The 18,175-nt window shown below is 40.3% G+C and overlaps 1 protein-coding gene across 3 annotated transcripts in view; it reads left to right on the top strand.

The window, feature by feature from the left end:
- The first annotated feature begins 660 nt into the window (after positions 1-660).
- The window catches only part of ABHD2 (abhydrolase domain containing 2, acylglycerol lipase), a 40,183-nt gene continuing 22,668 nt past the window's right edge, over positions 661-18,175 (top strand). Inside the window, exons 1-3 of one of the 3 annotated variants that reach the window (XR_014504586.1) lie at positions 661-1,013; positions 10,364-10,445; positions 12,665-12,866. Coding sequence is in view for 2 of the 3 variants with exons in the window: in XM_083412165.1 (XP_083268291.1) it covers positions 10,397-10,445; positions 12,665-12,866 (251 nt within the window). In the remaining variant the exon portion in view is untranslated. Of the gene's footprint in view, positions 1,014-8,094; positions 8,156-10,363; positions 10,446-12,664; positions 12,867-18,175 lie in introns of those variants that run through there. The other 2 variants (XM_083412165.1, XM_083412166.1) reach the window with 2 other exon arrangements.

The following is an 18,175-nucleotide window of genomic DNA, read 5'->3' as shown; positions in this document are numbered from 1 at the left end:
TGGGGAAAGCTGGCAGTTTCCCAGTGGGGAGGAAACAAGTCGTGCACAGGCCAATATGCATTCTGAGGGGGAAACATGGCTTGCCTAACATTACAAGCTTTTCCAAGCCAGGCAAAGGCCTTCCTATTGGCCCATTTTTCAGATCTCCCCATTGTTTTCAACATCACACAGAAAGCTGCCTTGGCCCATGTTGCTCAGTATTGTCTACACAGATCGGCATCAGCCCCACCTGAAAACTGAACCTGGCATGCAAAGCACCTGCTCTCATAGTTGAGCTATGGCTCCTTTCTGTTCTATACAATATTTTGAGCTTTTGAAGTTTGTGGCTCTTTTTTATTTTTTGTATGTACAGTATGTTACTCTCTTGGAAAGGGTGGGCAATGAAGAAATATTATGAATGAATGATACAGCCTGAGGCAAAAGAACTGAGGCAGAATCTTCCACCTGAGGTAAAAATTAAAAAAACAAAAAACCCAACACCCAGCCCGCCCCTTTCCCGCTCATTCCCCCTTTCCCCTCAGCGCGACGCAACGCTCAGGCACGCGTCACTTCTCCACCCAGCCCTGACTGACACCCCTCCTGGCCCAATGGCGCCTCGTGTCTCCGCCCAACTGCGTCATAAGGAGCCAATGGGCATCCTCCTCCTCTTCTTCCTCTTCGCCGGACTGCTGCGGGGAGGGCAGGGCGGCGTCGGCGTCGTTGCTGCTACCGCTGCCGCTGCCGCCGGCGCCGCCGCCCTGACAACCTCCAGGCCCTCCTCTTCCCACCCCCTTCTCTTTCCCCGTTCCCACTCGGACGAAAGGCCGGCTTCCGACAGCCAATCCGGCGCCGGCTGAAAGTGGAGAGTGGCAGGCGCGGGCGCCAATGGAGTGACAAAGGCGGCGGCTGAGGAGAGGGAGCGGGGAGGGGTAAGCTGGAAGCCCGAACCAGGCGCGGGTGTGTGGCGGCGTATCTCGATGGGAATCGCAGTCAAGGCAGGAGAGAGCGGGAGAGCCCGGATCGGGCCTACGCAGGTGAGGCTGCAGCGTGAGGTGCGCCTGGGGGGTGGGGCGGGCACGAAGAAGGGGGAAGGGATGTCTGTTATGTGGGGGGGGGGGGGGCTGAGGCAATCTCCCAAATTGGGCGGCGACCAATAGACAACCCCCTCCTCCCAAAAAATGGGAGTGGGAGGATGTGGTGGCACTATTAGTCCCCTCGCCCTTCTTCCACTTGGACCGGGGCGGGGGGAGAAGCGGGAGGCCGAGGCACCTACGCACCTGCCTAATGTGGCGGAAAGAAGCAGGTGATGATGGGTGGGGAGGAGCGCGGCTGGTGGGCTTCTGTCGATTCCCCCGCCTCGCACCCCCCCCCATTTTGCCACCCAAAGCGGCGACAACGTGGGGGGGGGGCGGGGCTGGCTTTGTGACCTTGGCCCAGAGGCCTCCCTCCTTTCCCAGCCATGCCCGGGCTGCCCATCCATCATCATCGCCCTCTGCACGGAAAGGCAGGCCCCTTCTCTCCCCCCCCCCCCCAATAACAACCACCTAAATTCCTGCTGTTGATTTCTCCTATTCTCCTTTCCAGCTTCTATTTCTTCTCCTCCACCTCCCTCCTCAAACTGTTCGTTTAATTTAATTTTAAAGACATTTTTAATTAGATGTTTCATATACACACACACAGAGAGAGAGAGAGAGAGAGAGAGAGAGCCGTAGCATCTTATGTGGGCTTCTCCCTCTCAATCGCTCTCTTTCTCTCATAGGTTTTCCACAAGCATTTGGTTGGTCGCTATGAGGATAAGATGCTAGGCTAGATGGGCCAAGAGCCTGATCCAGCAGGGTGGTTCTTAGGTTCTCTCCTCTCCAACACCCCCACCCCGCCGCTACACACAATTATTTTGTTACTGTTCCATCTCTTTGAGTATTACTTAATAATCGAGTGAAGAAAGTAGCCTAAACAAAAATACTGGCTCCAGTGGCGTCCCTATAGCTTTCCTCTCTCTGCACGTTAAAATCAGCAGGTCCGTCACTTCAAAACTGGGGGAAGAGGGGGAGTTTTCAGTATCGGGGCTGTGTTTTAAAAACAGCCCCCCCCATCAGAATAAAGGTCTATTTAGTAAGCAAAGCCTGGAGGCAAGGGTCCTCCCCTGTTCAATAACAGGGGTTGCCTGTGCCCCAGAAAAGGTAGTAAAGAGGTACAACGATTACTCCAAGATTAAGTTGTAAAAGTTGTAAAAAAACCCAGCATTTTATGTGGTTATTCTTTGTCATAATGGAAATTCTCTTGAGAAATGATAGGGTCTACAACTCGAGAATTGTAACAGTCTGCTTTTTTCATCCTAAATGGTCTGTAACAGTGATGGCTGAGGTTCTGTCCTTTACCAACTGTTTCCTCTTTCACCTCTTACAAAGGCTCTTGTCTGTTTTATAGGTTTGGTTTCATGGGCTACGCCCGACCTAACATGCCCATTGTTGTTGTTTCCCCATTACTGCATGGGTTTAATATAACATGAAGTATTACTAGACTCGGTTTATCCTCTTCTTACATTATGGACTGGGGTAGGGGGTTGAAGTGAGTTTTCACATCTCTCTCCTTTTCTCCTATTCCCCAGTATTTTTGTTTGTGCAAGGGCAGCAACATTTACGGTACTGCCTAGGTTCGGCATCTTTTCCTCACAGAGTAAAAAATATTCTCCCTAATTTTTCTTTCAAATATGCTTCCCTTCCTGTCATCTTGTTTATTACTTTCTTGTCCAAACTATGGTTATCCAAGTGCTAGTCACCTCTATCCTTTGAGCCATGTGTTGCTTCTGCTTTGGGAGATTTCACTGAACTAGCCCGCTGTTCCTCCTAGGGTGTTTCTCTACTTCCTGCTGTTTCTGAATTGTACCCAAGACAGACTTCCTCTTATATATTGACTGGTGATTATGATCTTCTGTGCAATGCATACATGTTCGCCCGTATCCAGCCAGCAAAATGGTGCCCCACCAGGCGTGCTTCAGAATTTCATTGACATTAGTTGTTATCCCCTCTCTACAAGTATATGTTGCCGGAGGGAATAATGACAAATGTCAATGAAATTCTGAAGCAAGAAGCCGGGAAGGGCACTGTCTTGCAGGTGGAATGTGAGGTAATGTGTAGACATTTGTCTTCCTATTCCTGAATCTTATCTATTCCACACTTGTCTTATAGCTAGGCTTTATAGATTGGTTACTTAATTTAAAGACAGTTTATAAAGTTAGTTGCTCCAATCACCTGGGATTATTTGGATTAATTGATGTTGTTATAAGCCATAGAATAGATGAGATTACACTGATAGAATAAGACTTATTCTAAAATAATCCATGCACAAGAAGACTAAAAGGGGGCATTTCCCTTTCCCTTTTGCTTTTGCTCTTTTGTGTTATACAGTTATACTGCTTTAGATTTCACCCAATTGCTGTTTTGTCAATGATGACCTTGTTAGCTTTGCATGAAGAAATGAAAAGTACTGTAAATCTTGTATTGTGTCCCTTAAGGGTATTAAATACAACTGTACATATTCTGTAATATGTAGCAGTTAAAACAAATAGCTGGCAGGGCTTGTCACCCAGTGGTATATACATGTTCTGCATAGGCAATCCTAAGTTGTCTCATACAGAAAAGTGAGATGCAGAGATGCAGTGACAAAGGCCAGAGCGGGTGCTGGCTTTGAGTGGCAACAAATTTGGTTTCTCTGATCCTTCTGAGACTTCTTCGGCCATAAAGACCAAATGTCTCCTGCTGAATATGTGTCTTGTGACTCTTGATAATGCGCTTTTGTGCTTATATTCACTGTGGGCCTTGCCATCTTGCTATTTGCTTGATTTATCTGTTACATTTTATAAATGATGTTAGCTGTTTTGGGACTTTGGTTGAAAAATGGGATATAAATCTACTAAATACCTAAATACGTACTTGCATATTTTTTCTGTGTATCTGAGTCAATTTAAAACTGTCAATAAAGATCTATAATGGTTTGTATGAGTAGTTCTGAAATATGTTCTGTGTATCTGTAGTAGTACTTTCATAAATGTACTACTACTTTGATAAATGTACTACTAGCTGGACCATCACCTAAAAGATTTAGGTGATGGTCCAACTAAGTTTTACTCAGAGTAGACCTATTGATTCTCCTTGCCTTTTAATTGGTCTCTTAGTATTAGTATATCATACAATACACCCATAACATTGTCAAAGGATCATACTGCATAAATCAGAAGTTATGTTTAGACAATTCCTGCTTTTTCACTATTCAGGTTACAGACAGCAACTGCAAGCAGTCAACCTTTCTTGGACTTAAAAGAAACTCTCTTCTGAGAGTTATCTTGCACAGAGTCCAACAGTGTTGCTTCTGTTTAAGCAAACAGCATGGGTGTTTATCTCTTAAGAGTTCTGACACTCAAAACTGCTCATATAATATAATAAAAAATGTATCTGACATATTACTGGATCCATGTCTTCTTCACCGCGAATATTTTGCCCACAATATCACTTTGTCCCTCCCTTATAGGGACCCACCCAATTCTTCTGATTGCAAATTGCTTTAACTGATTTTAATATTTTATACTATTATACTCTATTTGTTTTAAAATTCATGTTCTACTCTTTTCTTTCTAAACTGTGTCATGTCATGCCATTATAACATTATCATTATAACAGAGTTTGGATCAGTCTGCTTTTATAAAGTCCTTCACTCTCCTGGGCAGATACTTTCATATCTTAAGGCAGCTGAGACAAATAATCATCTAAGCATTCTAGTTATCATGTAGGAAGTCTTGAGCTATTTTGGAAGATAAGTTTTTATTGTGGAATTATAGATTCATGAAGGCTTTGTTTGGTAGTTAGATTCCATTATTGAAATAGAGAGGGATTCCCCTTTGTTGGGAAAGGCGCTAAATGTGAAATTGCTTATTATTATACTTTGAAGGTGCTGGCTGGCTATGAATTAATGTTTATCTTTCAGCTTGGTTTATAGCATTCTTTCAAAGTTTTCTTCTCATCCTGAATACTGTGTAATCTTAAATTACTGTGACATTTCATAGAAGAAATAATTTTGAAGATCTAGGAGTGGAAACTTTGGGTTGTGCAGTAGAGATTACCAGAGCTCTTACATAGGAGAAGCAGGGTATTTTTGTCTTTTTAAAAAAATATTTGTGTGGCTTAAAATTAGTTGCAAATAAACTCATGCTGATAACTGGCATGTAAAAAATAAATGAGAACTATTTAGCATCACTGTTGGTGACCTGTTTGGCCTTGTGACTAATAATATTTACAGTTTAATTATATAGTAGGACATTTGGAACTTCCTGTCATTTAGCACTAAAAAAATGCAGATCACGTACTTGTCAGAATTATGTAACAGTTCAGCAATGAATGATTATATTCCAAAGTTCACTTTCTTTTGAGAACATTCTGTAGGCCTGAAAATGTATATAGAATGAAATATTGCTCATCATCAAACCAGTATTCAGAACTGCAATGGGGAAGTTAAATTGTATAGCAGCTTCTTTAGCTCAGCAAATGTTTCCAGCGACTGCAATTGAAAACGAAGAAGGGGCTGAAGTAGATAAGTCCATCTTCTGGCAAGCAGAAGATCTCTTCTAATACTAGTTCCATGTGCAGGACTGGAAAAATGTGTAGGTCATAGTGTTTGGGGTTTTTAGTTGGAGAGGGAAGGCAGGTGAGAAGCACATGATAATGGTTTATAAAATTTGTGAAGAAAGTGGATAGAGATTATTTTAATAAAGCTGAATGATTTGAGATTCAGAACAGTCAATAGGAAGTACTTCATAGGTAAAGGTACCCCTGACTATTAGGTGCAGTCACGGATGACTCAGGGATTGCCCGCTCATCTTGCTCTATAGGCCGAAGGAGCCGCCATTTGTCCACAGACAGCTTCAAGGTCATGTGGCCAGCATGACTAAGCCGCTTCTGGCGAACCAGAGCAGCGCACGGAAACACTGTTTACCTTCCCGCTGGAGCAGTACCTATTTATCTACTTGCACTTTGACGTGCTTTCAAATTGCTAGGTGGGCAGGAGCTGGGACCGAGGAACGGGAGGTCACCCTGTCACAGGGATTCGAACTGCCAACCTTCTGATCGGCAAGCCCTAGGCTCTGTGGTTTAGAGCACAGTGCCACCCGCTTCATACTTGCGTATAATTAAACTATGGAGTTGGCTTTTGCAAGATGTGGTGATGGCCATCAACTTAGATGGCTTTAAAAGGGTATTAGACAAATTTACGGAGGATAAGGCTATCAGTGATTATGGCACACATCCAGGATTAGAGATAGCATGTCCCTAGTTGCTGGGGAATATAATGCTATTGCCATCGTGTTCTGCTTTGTGGGTGTCTCAAATGCAGCTGCTTGGCCACGCAGAAAAACAGGATGCTTTACTTACTAGATAGGGTCATTCATAGCACAAGCAAATAGGCAGTCGTGAACGCTGAAAGCAGATGGGCTTCCTGAGGACATATTACCTAAGTGTCCCAAAATTGAGAGCCAATGCTGACTATCAAGCCTCTGATTGCTTATATGGAGTTTAAAAGAATGAGAAGTGAGAGATCTTAATAACAGATCTTCCACAAACTGCATTTAATTTGACCCTCATTGTATTCTCTGAGGTGTAGAATCATGAACTGAAGAATGTAAGCGCTAGTTAAAAATAGAAATGTATGTGGAATTCAGACTTGTAGTGGATTAGTCTTTGCATGTCTTTCAGATCTTCAGTAACTTTCAAAGTGAAATGTACATCTTTTTGAAATAGAGGCTGCAGATTTCCAAACCTTGGATATTAGGTTGTAGAATTTCTGTAGTGCTTTGGCATATAAATGCTTTCATTAACATCAGTAACTGGTGATCTCTATTTTTGCTTTTGACTGTACATTAAATGCTTCATCCATCCAGTCCAAAACAGTAGACCTTTATCATACCTTTGTATGATATACCTTTATAGCACCTTGAGAATAAAATACTTTGCACATTGCTTCTTTATCAAAAATCCAGGTAGAGACTATGCTAATTCCAATTTATGCAGAGGGAGATCTGAACTTAGATAGTGATCTTGTGCAATATTAGTGAGCAGTGACCTCAGATGTTTCAAATCTGAAACTCTGTCCCTCATACTGGGTCACTTGCACAATCCTTGAAAATACAAAGTCCATATATTAATAATCTATTTCCTCTTGATAATGAAAAAATGTTGAATAAAACCCCCTTCATATCCTATTTTCCTGATGGAGAAAATTATTTACTTTTCTGATACCTGACAGTTTATGCAAACACACATGGACTATGCCCCAAGCAACTGCGTTTCTGAACCCTGGTACCTTTGGCGGAGACGAGTGGGGATGGCATATGAGTTAAGAGTGTTCCACCCTGAATTGTAAGAAGTAGCTCTTATAAATGATGAAAGAACAGCTGTGAGCTCAAATTCCAATTCTTTGAACAGTCTTTCCCTTCCTTTTGTTAGCTTTTAAAAAGGGCATTGGGTAAGGAGAAAATGTTGAGCTGGTTGTAAGTACTGCTGTCTTCTTGGAGGAACTAGATTAACAAATAGAAGAGAGTGCTAAAGGTCTTTTTTAGATTATTTGCTTTCCACTCCTCTTCCTTCCTTTCTCCTGTCCCCTTCCACCTTTTCTCTAGATGAGCACAGTTGTGATTTGGGTATACTGTATTATAGACTGGCCCTAAAATTCCCCCTCCCATGCTTCTGACACAGCTTTGTTACTGGTAACTGCTTCCTCTCTTTGTCTGTTCCTAGAATGTTTAAAGAAGAGTCTGGATGTAGCAACAGCTCACTGGGGGATTCTGACTTTCCCATTGTGGTGCTTCCTAGTAGCGTTGGCTATGACATTAGGTAATGAATTGGTCATATGGAGAATAATAGAGAAAGAGCTCTTGTGAAGCCTCAAAGGCACTAATCTTTTTCAAAGATCTTGGGTGCTTTGGCACCTGAAACCTTTCACAAAGGTTCTCCCCTTTGAGGACTCACAAGAGCCCTTTCTCACTTACCCTCCTCAATGTAAAATGCATTGCTATTGGAAAGCATCACAATGGGGGAATACAGAAACCCCCAGAGTGAATGAGATGTCACTATGCCCAGCCACCTCTCCTTTTAAACATCCTAGGAGCAGACTAAAGAGGAATCAGTCAAAGGTAACTTAAGCTACATTAGAGATAACTAAACTGGTGATAATTAATGCTCATGGACATTAGCCTATTCCAAATTGGTGCCCTCCTGATGTTTAGAACAGCTCAAATCAGTTTCAAGTTAGAGGGCACACACTGCCTTTTGCTTCCCAATTTCTACCGAGCAGTCAGACTTGAAGCTACAGCTCCTGGATTCCTGCTGTCTAATTACTAGAATGCTTCCTTGTTAAAGACTCAATGTTCACCCAGCTCTCATGTCTGGGAGTCTGCTCTCCTAGGAGCATAAAAGCCTTGGTGGAGCAGACCAAAAGCTCATCTGGTTCAGCATTCTGTTCCCATAGTGGCCAACCAGATGGCTATGGAAAACCCACAATTAGCACTCTCCCTGCTTGTGCTCACCCGCAACCTCTAATATTGAAGATAGCACATAGCCATCATGGCTAGTGGCTGTTGAGAAGCTTGTCCTTCCCAGTCCTAAATAATGCACACTTGTGAATTCACCACTGTTAACTCGTCTTGGAGAGGCAGCACCCATTCTGAACTTAATGTCCTTATTAGCACTTGGCCTTCTTTGCCAGTTTAGTTGTTTGGTTAGTAAACATAGGGAATGAAAGGCATGCATTTGATACTTGTGGACTTCTCTGCTTTGTCAGGTAAGCAGACTCCAATTTATTTTTCATACTGTATCAGTGCCCATTGGAAGTACTCTCAGTACATTTGATAGCAGGCTCTGCCATTTATACCTTTGAAGGATATAGAACATATTCCAGTTTTGAATTTTGAATTATTTAGCTTATTAAAGAGGTGAATGACACTACAGCCATATTCCTTCCTCCCTTTTCCCTGGGTGCGGCAAGGGTGTATGCTCTACTTCTGCAAACATTCCCTTTAAATGTCAAGAGCTTGATTGGAGTTTGAGTTATTACTAACTTCCTTTGCTTTAGGCTGGTTTAGTTTCTTCTAGAGTATTTAATTGCTAGCACAGGGTGTTGCATTTGATCTTATCTCATCAGTCCCACCCTCCAATCTTTCCTTCATAGGGATATTCTACAAAGCATTATAATATCTATATGTTTCTGCTTTTATACTCTTCTACGGCAGGCTTCCTCAGACTCAGCCCTCCAGATGTTGAGACTACGATTCCCATCACCCCTGATCACTGGTCCTGCTAGCTAGGGATCATGGGAGTTGTAGGCCAAAAACATCTGGAGGGCCGGGTTTGAGGAAGCCTGTTCTACAGTATTGCCTCAGTTCCTGTGATTACGCACACCAAAGGTTTTATCCATTGTAACAGCCATCACTTCAACCATCTTTCATCCAGCAGATATTTTGCACAGTTTTGCATTAGCATTGACTTAACTTCAATGTAGACTTTCTTTGAGTTTTCTTCAGGTAAAACGTTGCTGCTGTCAGATATGTGTTGGGGCAGCTGATATTGAACAATACAAGTTTTGCTAATGTTAGAGGAATTCAGGTTGAACAACTTTTTATAGTTTATAGGTACAAAAGTTTTTATTGTCAGCTTAATTTTGACTCAGGCAGATGTACAACCTTGTTCTCCTATGTAGCATAAATATTATACAGGACTATATCTCGTGGCACCAGTATTGCTGATAATGCCAGCTTTTATTGGCTTTTTGTTGTATAAAATGGGAATCTACTACTGTTACATAGATTATATGTACCGTATTTTTCGCTCTATAACACGCACCCGACCATAACACGCACGTAGTTTTTAGAGGAGGAAAATCTGTAGGCATGCCACCCGTAGGCATTCCCTCCATAACACGCACAGACATTTCCCCTTACTTTTTGGGAGGGAAAAAGTGAGTGTTATGGTGCAAAAAATACAGTATATATAAATCTGTTATATAGATGTAACATACTGTTACATAGATGTAACATACTGTTACATAGATTATATGTATATATAAATCTATGTATAGATTATATCTTCTGCCATGCTGTTGTCTTTGCAATATGGTTTTGCCAAAACATGGAAGCAAATCATATTTACAGATTCATATGGTGGGCTACTGCACATGATTAGCTCTCTTCAACTTCAGGTGGCCCCTGGGTAGCTGGCTTGCATGAAGTGGACCTATGACAGCTATCCTCATGTGTTCTAGATGGGTTGTGCTCTGAGCCTGTTGTGACTTTTGCTGTGTTATTATTGCCAGTAAAATAACATTCAGTTTGTCTCTTATTTTATAGGTTAACCTTGATTTGAACAACATATTTGCTTAGATGATTCCCGAGTTTCCTGCAATTAAGAATAAGTGGCACACAGCACAAGGTGGGTTTTATGTGATTGAATGCATTATTTGAGAGTTGTCAAGGACTACTCTCAACATCCTGCAAATTATTGCTAAACAGAGTGCTGCTATTTTGGTATGTAATCTAGCAATGCTTTTTCTGCTGGTCTCAGCTGTGGCCGAGTCTATTGTGCCAAAATTGTTGTTGAGGTTTTATTATATGAAGCTTAGGTTGCCCGGGAGCATATGTATCAGCTCCTAACAAGTCCAGATCAGCTAACCAGTTAGTTAAGGTTTCAATAGAGGTGTAGCAAAACCTCTTACTTGAGATAAGGCATCTCCAGCCCCATTTCTTGCACTCTTGCCGTATGAAGAACCAGGTAGTCCATATAAGACAAATTAATTTCATCTTGCTTTGCAATTACTTCTGCCTCCCTTGATTCACACTAGTCAAGCATAGATTTGTGGACTAAACCTGACAAAGGAGTTCCAGACAATTTATCTAAAGCACTACGGGTCTGTGTTTTTGTGGTAACTGTATTAAAACTGTTAAAACTGCAGAGTCCTTCGTCGCAGTGAGCTTTTAAAAAGCATTCCTTACCAGTTGAATGCTAAATGCTACTCTCCCAGTGCCTGTCCTCCAATTAAAATATATTGCTTTTAAGCCCACGTAAAAGTAAAAGCAGATATGCTCCTTGCCTGTATAATGCAATTAACATTAGTGGCTGAGCCAACTGACTTTAAAACTATTCAAAATAACAAATTAAAACAGACCACAGAGCTCAAGGACAAGCAGCCTTACTCATTGCGATGTTCACGTGGACTTTTGTAGCTTGTTAGTTCTGGGGAAACTCTTAAAAGCTTCAACGAGAGAAACTGCAGTAACAAATTGAGCTTAGTAATAACAGATGGTTGTGTTTTTCACTAATATTATATTCATTTTACAAGCCCACCATTCATCATAATGATCCCAGGGTGGGATACAACATAAAAAGCAACATAAAACAGAGTGGGCTATTGCAGTGACGTTAACCATTACCATAACATGTCATCAGATTGTTGGATAAAAATTACAATGCAATTTTTACTAGTCCAGCAAGCCATGTAATTGGCCACATAACCTCAGCACTTACATAAGCCTTAGATCTAGAGGGTAGCCCCCACTTGTGGTCCCATCAGTGGACATTGCCTTTTTGCTGGCGATATAGGATAGGTACATCTCTGTGGCTGCAGCCTCAAAGCAGAACTCCTTCGTGGTAGGGTTGTGATTGTCCCTTACATCATAATTATTACACTGTTCCTGAGGACCCCACTTGTTTATCCAGGAAAGGAGAATGGGGCCAATGATTTCCTTTTCTGTTGTACTTGTGAGTTCTGTGTCTTAAATTGTATTATTGATATTATTTTGTGTTGTGTTTGTGTTTTTTTAATTGCTTTACTGATATTCTGTATTGCATTTTTAAGGTTGTAATGTTTGTATTCTTTGCTTATCTGTACTCTTCCTTGGGCTCTTAAGGTAGGTAGAATGGGATAGAAATTCAAGGTTATCCAACCATGTTTATGTGGCAAGTTTGTCAAGGAATGGCTGTAGCTGGCAAACCAGCTGGTGCTGACAATAGACACTCCTTGCCATTGACAGTTGCACAAGTCATCTCCTGCATGGATGCATTTGCTTCTACTCCTCCATGATTCAGCATCTTTGTGTAACTTCTCTTGTGATTCTTGTATCTTGTTTCAGTTAGCTGATTTTGTTTTTAGAATAGGCACCAGAATTGTTCCTTTGTATCATTTGCTTGGATAGGAGCTTTATCAATACTGGCAGAGTCATCAAACAACATTTAGACAGCATTGGGGGTTGGGGGTTGGAATAAATATCCTAATTCTAAACACTGTCTACAGAATTCTAGACACTGTCAAAGCAGCTGAGTGATAATTCTGTCATGCAGTTGTTCTTTGGAGTGTCTAATCTTTAATTGGTAATATAGAGATAAAAATCAAGATAAGGATTGTCAACCAAGAACAGAAATCTCTGCTTTGTCAAAATGTTCTGGTGTAGAGTCTAGAGATTTATTGTGTATGTACACATAGCTCTTAAGCTAAACTGGATAATCTGTTCTGTGTGAGCCTGCCCTGATCTGGGCTTTTTATGAATGTTTTTTATACATGAAAGCATTTCTAACAACACTGTTCCATGGCACCGCTTTGTAAGCATGTCTCAGTTGCTGAAAATAGATTTCTGAGCTTTATTTTTCTTTCATAGATTTCAAGATGAATTCCTTAATGGAAACCCCTGAGCTGCCGGCAGTATTCGATGGGGTGAAGTTGGCTGCTGTAGCTGCTGTTCTTTACATTATTGTCCGCTGCTTGAATCTGAAGAGCCCAACTGCCCCTCCAGATCTCATATACCAAGACACTCCTTTGTCCCGCTTTCTACTCAAGTCATGCTCTCTTCTAACCAAAGAGTGAGTATCCAGTGAATATATGAATGTTTAGGTGTCCAAATGCAAAAATTCATACATAAGAAGGGAATTATTTACAAATGGGAAGAGATCTTTTATTGGGAATAGAATGGAACATTTTTGTGCAAATATTAAGAACATAAAGGCTTATTATGTGAATGAAACATTTCTATCTTTGGAAACTTGTGTATCGTATAGAGGTGTTGGATTTAAGAGAGCGAGGCTGACTGCATCCTGTTGTTGAGTTCACACTTGGTAACAAGCCTGGGTTTGTTGCCATATAACATGTGGAAAGAACCTATTTTGCTTGATCAAACTCCAAGGCCCATCTAGTCCAGTTTACCATTTTTTACGGACAACCACATGTCTCTGGTGATCATAAGCAGGGCAATTAAGGTAATGACTTTCCCCTATTCAGTATTCAGATCTAGTATGGGGAATGATAGTGCTCCTGTACTTTTTGGAGCTATCAGTCTAGCATCAGGAAGTGCTATTTGCTGAAATGACCAGGTCATTGCTGTGTCCTTAGTTGAAGTTGTTTTGTAGCAATAAACTAATTTTGTTGAGTTGGATTAATACCCATTTGCAGTGAGATCTTTGGTTTGGAGAAATAGTATTAAAACAATATTACTGTGAAGCCTCAAAAACTACCAAAATAATTAGTCAAATCTACTTTCGTTGGGGGAGGCAGGAGATTTCATGGCAGTAATGCATTAAGCTACCTATCTGTACCTGCAGATACTGCACAAAGGTGAATGAACAATCCACATTTTAATCTACTGTGACTCCTCCACGCTAGGCAAAGTAAGAATCTTTGAGGAATAGATGGAAAGTCTGGCCTATAGGAAAATACCATTTTTATTTTAAGGTTTTGAGATTACTATTCAATGTATTAATTTTCTTTTTGCTGTGTTTTGATGGATATTTGTCTTTTATTTTTGGTGTGTTAAAGTGAATATATATTTTTTAAAAATGAAATTGTGCACAGCAGGAGGCCCCATTAGTGAAAGTGCACCTCAGGATAAGAATGGTTTCAGCTTAAGAACAGACCTCTGGAACAAATGAAGTTCGTAACCAGAGGTACCACTGTAATAGCAGGAATTTCTGCATCTTTATCTGCCACAACTCTGCTTTGATGCAAATGTACAGCAACCCCCTTTTCCATTATGGAGATATGTCCACTGTTACATCTCCTTACTGGTTGAGTTTCATTGAAAGAAGGCAGCAAATACAAAGGAAGAACCTCTCAGAGAAACTTATTATTGAATCCAGTAGTATAGAATTTCATACTTCATGGCTTCCTGTGGATTATCAGAGCTGAATATAATTATACATATATAATTATGTAGCTAAATAAAGTGTTGGTTAAATCATTAATGTAAAATTATGTTTGATATGTGTGGGAAGCAATAGCTTTATAGGAAGTTTCCTACCATTATGATACAAAAATCTGAAAGATTTTTATACAGGTAAACTATTGCAAGTCTGTCTTGTTTAAATGTGAATATAAACTAAATGTTGGGTTGGAAAATGAATATGTATTAAAACAGCAGAGCAGTAAAAACAGATTTCAGAAAAAAAGTGTCAGGTGCCTCTCCATAGGAAGGAGAGCTTTCCAGAAATGAGGCCTTTTCAAATACTGCATTGCTACCTGATCTAAACTGGGTTTTTTTGTTTTTTGTTTTTTGCCATTATAATCTGAGTGGGTTGAAGGAAAACCACCTTCAACCATCTGAATTTGCTGTACTGTATAGCCAAATACTTGTCATACACTTGTGTAGAAAAGCCCCTCCCCTTCTCTCATTCTGACTTGGTTCTGATGTAAAGCAGAAGTATGATTTTGTTTTAATGTCTAGACCAGAGCTGGTCCACAAACTGGTTGTTTGGGGCTGGCAAGCAGCTCAAAAATAAGGTAGAAAACAAAATGTTAATAAATTTTGTTTAATGTTAATTACACAAAATTAAATGTCCACAATTAATATAACTAAGTAAGATTTGATAATTACTGGACAGATTTGAGCAGTTTGTTTTATTTACATCAGGTGGAATGCAAATATTCATATCTGAGGAATGAACAAATTGGTTCTTAATTTACACTAATTTAGAGGAAGCATTGTATATATTTGGGAGAGACATTTATTTTAGTCAGACACAAACTGTAGGGCTAGCATACTGGATTCAGATTATTTAATGGTCTGATTTGAATTTTTAAAATCCTATTCAAAATTTTAAAATCTTAATATTTTAATTTAAACAATTATTTTTATCACTGAGACTTGATAATGTCTGCATTTGAAGGCTCTTTAATAGTTTAGTGAGCATGTTAGGTTTTTTTGGGTTTTTTTTAATCTACTTGGGTGTAAGCATTGAACACAGAGGAACCTTCTTCTCGAGAAACGTGCAGGATTGGGTTCCAGTTAACCAAGTAAAAAACTGCTGTTAAACCCTGTACAAAATGCATGGAATCTTAATTACTGTGTTCCTTGGGATATTCCAAGGACCTTACTGAGGCTTAAGGGATTTTGCATGCCTCTTCTAGCTTGATCTCCTGATTTTAAAGGACTGCTGGAACAAGTGAGTAAATACACACACAGGTCAAACTGTAATTTCTGTTTTAATCAAGTTAGCTTGTGTAGGAACTGGACTCCTGAGAGGAGCGTAAAAGAATGACAAATGCAGCACAGTTGATGAGGTTTAACTTCACTTTCCACCTGACCAGCATTTGTAGTAATTTTTGAGTTTTTGTTCTCTTTCCCCCAAAATCATTCAGCAGTAGTGAACAATTGTCATGGGGTGGCAGGGTCAGCAGGACTGCAAGCAGCACATGATAAAGTGTTTTAATCCTTTTGGTATAGTACATAGCACAAAACTTCTGTGTTCAACCTGGTTAAATATTTTAATGGATAGTGGGCCAAGCTGAGCTTTTTACATTCTATATTAAGGTAAAGTATGCAATTGGGTGGAAAGGCAAAGCACAATTTTAACAAGCAAGTAAAAATGGCTTTTGCTTGCTTGCTTTTGGATCAGCTCTCAGGGTGATATGGAATACATGTTGCAGGCTAGACAGTTGGTTTCCTGTGCTGAGATGGTGCAATACTGAAAAGCAAGATTTTATTAAACTTGTAATATTTCCATGTACATGATCCTGAGAGGCTTGAGAGGCTAAGTTGACTGCTAGAGGAATGTGATTTGGAAAGCAAAATACTAACACTCAAACCAAAAGAATATTCCATACATTCGCATCACTAGTGCTTTGGTTATGGGCACTTGGTTATGAGACACTCTGCATTGGCCTTGGGAAACATTGCACAGACTCATCATTATTCCCAATGCTCCTGGGCCACTTGCAGAATATGAGCTATTTTATATGAGACTCCTTGTAGTTGGATGTGAATTAAATTGCACGTTGGGGGCCTCTTGAAAAGCCCTTAGATATTAATACCATGGAATGGTGGCAAAAGAGGATTGATCCAAAGTCTGTTAGCGGTACAATAGAAACTGCTCACTGATAAACCACTCCCCAGTGACAGTGTTATCTGTTATCAAATGTAATTGTGTGCAGCTATGCACCGTTTCGGTGTTTCTCACCAGCATAATGCATGTTTGAACTGTGAGTAACTGCACTGCAAATACACCTTTATTATGAGAACAGACATGAAGGAGAAGAAGCTGTGTATTAGGCTGCTAAATGCTTTGCTTCATAAAGGAAGTGTAGAGTTTGGTGAAACTCTTGAGCCATATAAATGTATTGTGTTTGTGGTTGGTGAGAAAAACAGGAAAAGGTAGTTCCCGCTGTGAAATTTTTGCAAGAGCTACTTTGTGAGAAGAACAGTGCTGTGGAGCAAGTCAGTGGTAGTAAGACAACTAAGTCATTTTCAGAGTGGTCCCACTGATATCAGTGGTTTAATCAAAACACTTAGAACCAGTGACAATTAAAGTTAAGATTTTTTTCCTAAAAGTTGCCGTCAGCCTAGGGTGTCCTTCTGTAGCCTAGGTTTCTACAGTGTGCAGCATAGTTAATATTAATTTATATTTTTTTCCCCCTCTTAAACTGTTTCAGCTTGGCGATAATTCTGGATCAGTAATAACTTTAATGTGAGAGCTGTAGCACTAGAATCCTAGGACAAAAGCACAATTCTAGGTGCCTTCATTTGTTTGCTTATTTATTTATTTTTTCATTCTGAATCCTGCCTTTCTTCCATTTCGGAACCCAAGGCAGCATCTATATGGTTCCAAGGCGATTGCTGACCTGACCCAGACCTAATTAGCTTCAGCAAGGTAGAGTATAGGTAGCACAGTATCAACAAGACCTTGTAGCTGATGGCAGTCTTCTTAATTTGGGAAATGAGGGCTGTGCCCCAACTAAAGTTTACTCATAGCAGATCTTTTAATTCAGTCGTGTCCATTAGTGTCATTGGGTCAACTTTGATTATGACTAAATTTGGATAAAACTTTGGGTTGCTCAAATTTGGCTAATGATAATTCTACCGTAACATTTTTTTAAAAAAGATTCAGGCATATTCTTAAGCAGCATCTTAACAACGCTCTCTTAGTAAAGTTTCCAGACTTCGAAGTCTTGTCATATGCCTATAATGGGAACAAGTAATTTAAATGCTAGTGCAGCTCATTAATCTGAAGATCCTGTGAAATGCTCTTACTGTTGTCCACAGGAAACTAGGAGCATCTCTGGCATTCTTTTCAGGGTAGCATGACTGTAAGCAGCACAATTGCATGAATGCAGTGCTGTTTACTAGAGCAAGAAGAGGAGCTTTGTGTAGAAACTGAAGCTAAATGTCTGTGTACATATGTTCTACTTGCATATAATCAACATGACTTATGTATCGTTTGCACTACCGTTGTAGGAGCTGCCACAATACTGGTCTATATATTTTGGAATTATTAACCACAAGGCTGTTAAGAGCATTTAGAACACCAGTTTAGGACAGCTAACTGCATAATGGAAATTTCTTTTTTCCAGCCTGCTAAAAAACCACCAACACTCTGTATTTCCACTGCTGGTGTTTAATGTCTAATTAGATCATGCTGATGACCTTTCATGAATAATTCTATTAGCAACACCAAACATTGCACAGGATATGAAAGATGTATGAATGTGTTTGAACAAATTGGATAGGATTGCAGTGCTAGTCAATTGACTATCTGTTATTTGATTACTGTCAAAGATTCCAAAAAATCACAAAGTCTGTGTGACTGATAGCCCCCTTTTTCGTTGTATCATGCTGTCCTCTGATAGCAATACATTGAGGGCCCTTTGGCTTTACCTACAAGACTCAGTAAAGCCGTTTGTCTAA

The sequence above is a fragment of the Podarcis tiliguerta genome, assembly GCF_965153285.1.
Source record: "Podarcis tiliguerta genome assembly, chromosome: 14".
Classification (NCBI taxonomy): Eukaryota; Metazoa; Chordata; class Lepidosauria; order Squamata; family Lacertidae; genus Podarcis; species Podarcis tiliguerta.
This window is presented reverse-complemented; position numbering and strand designations above follow the sequence as displayed.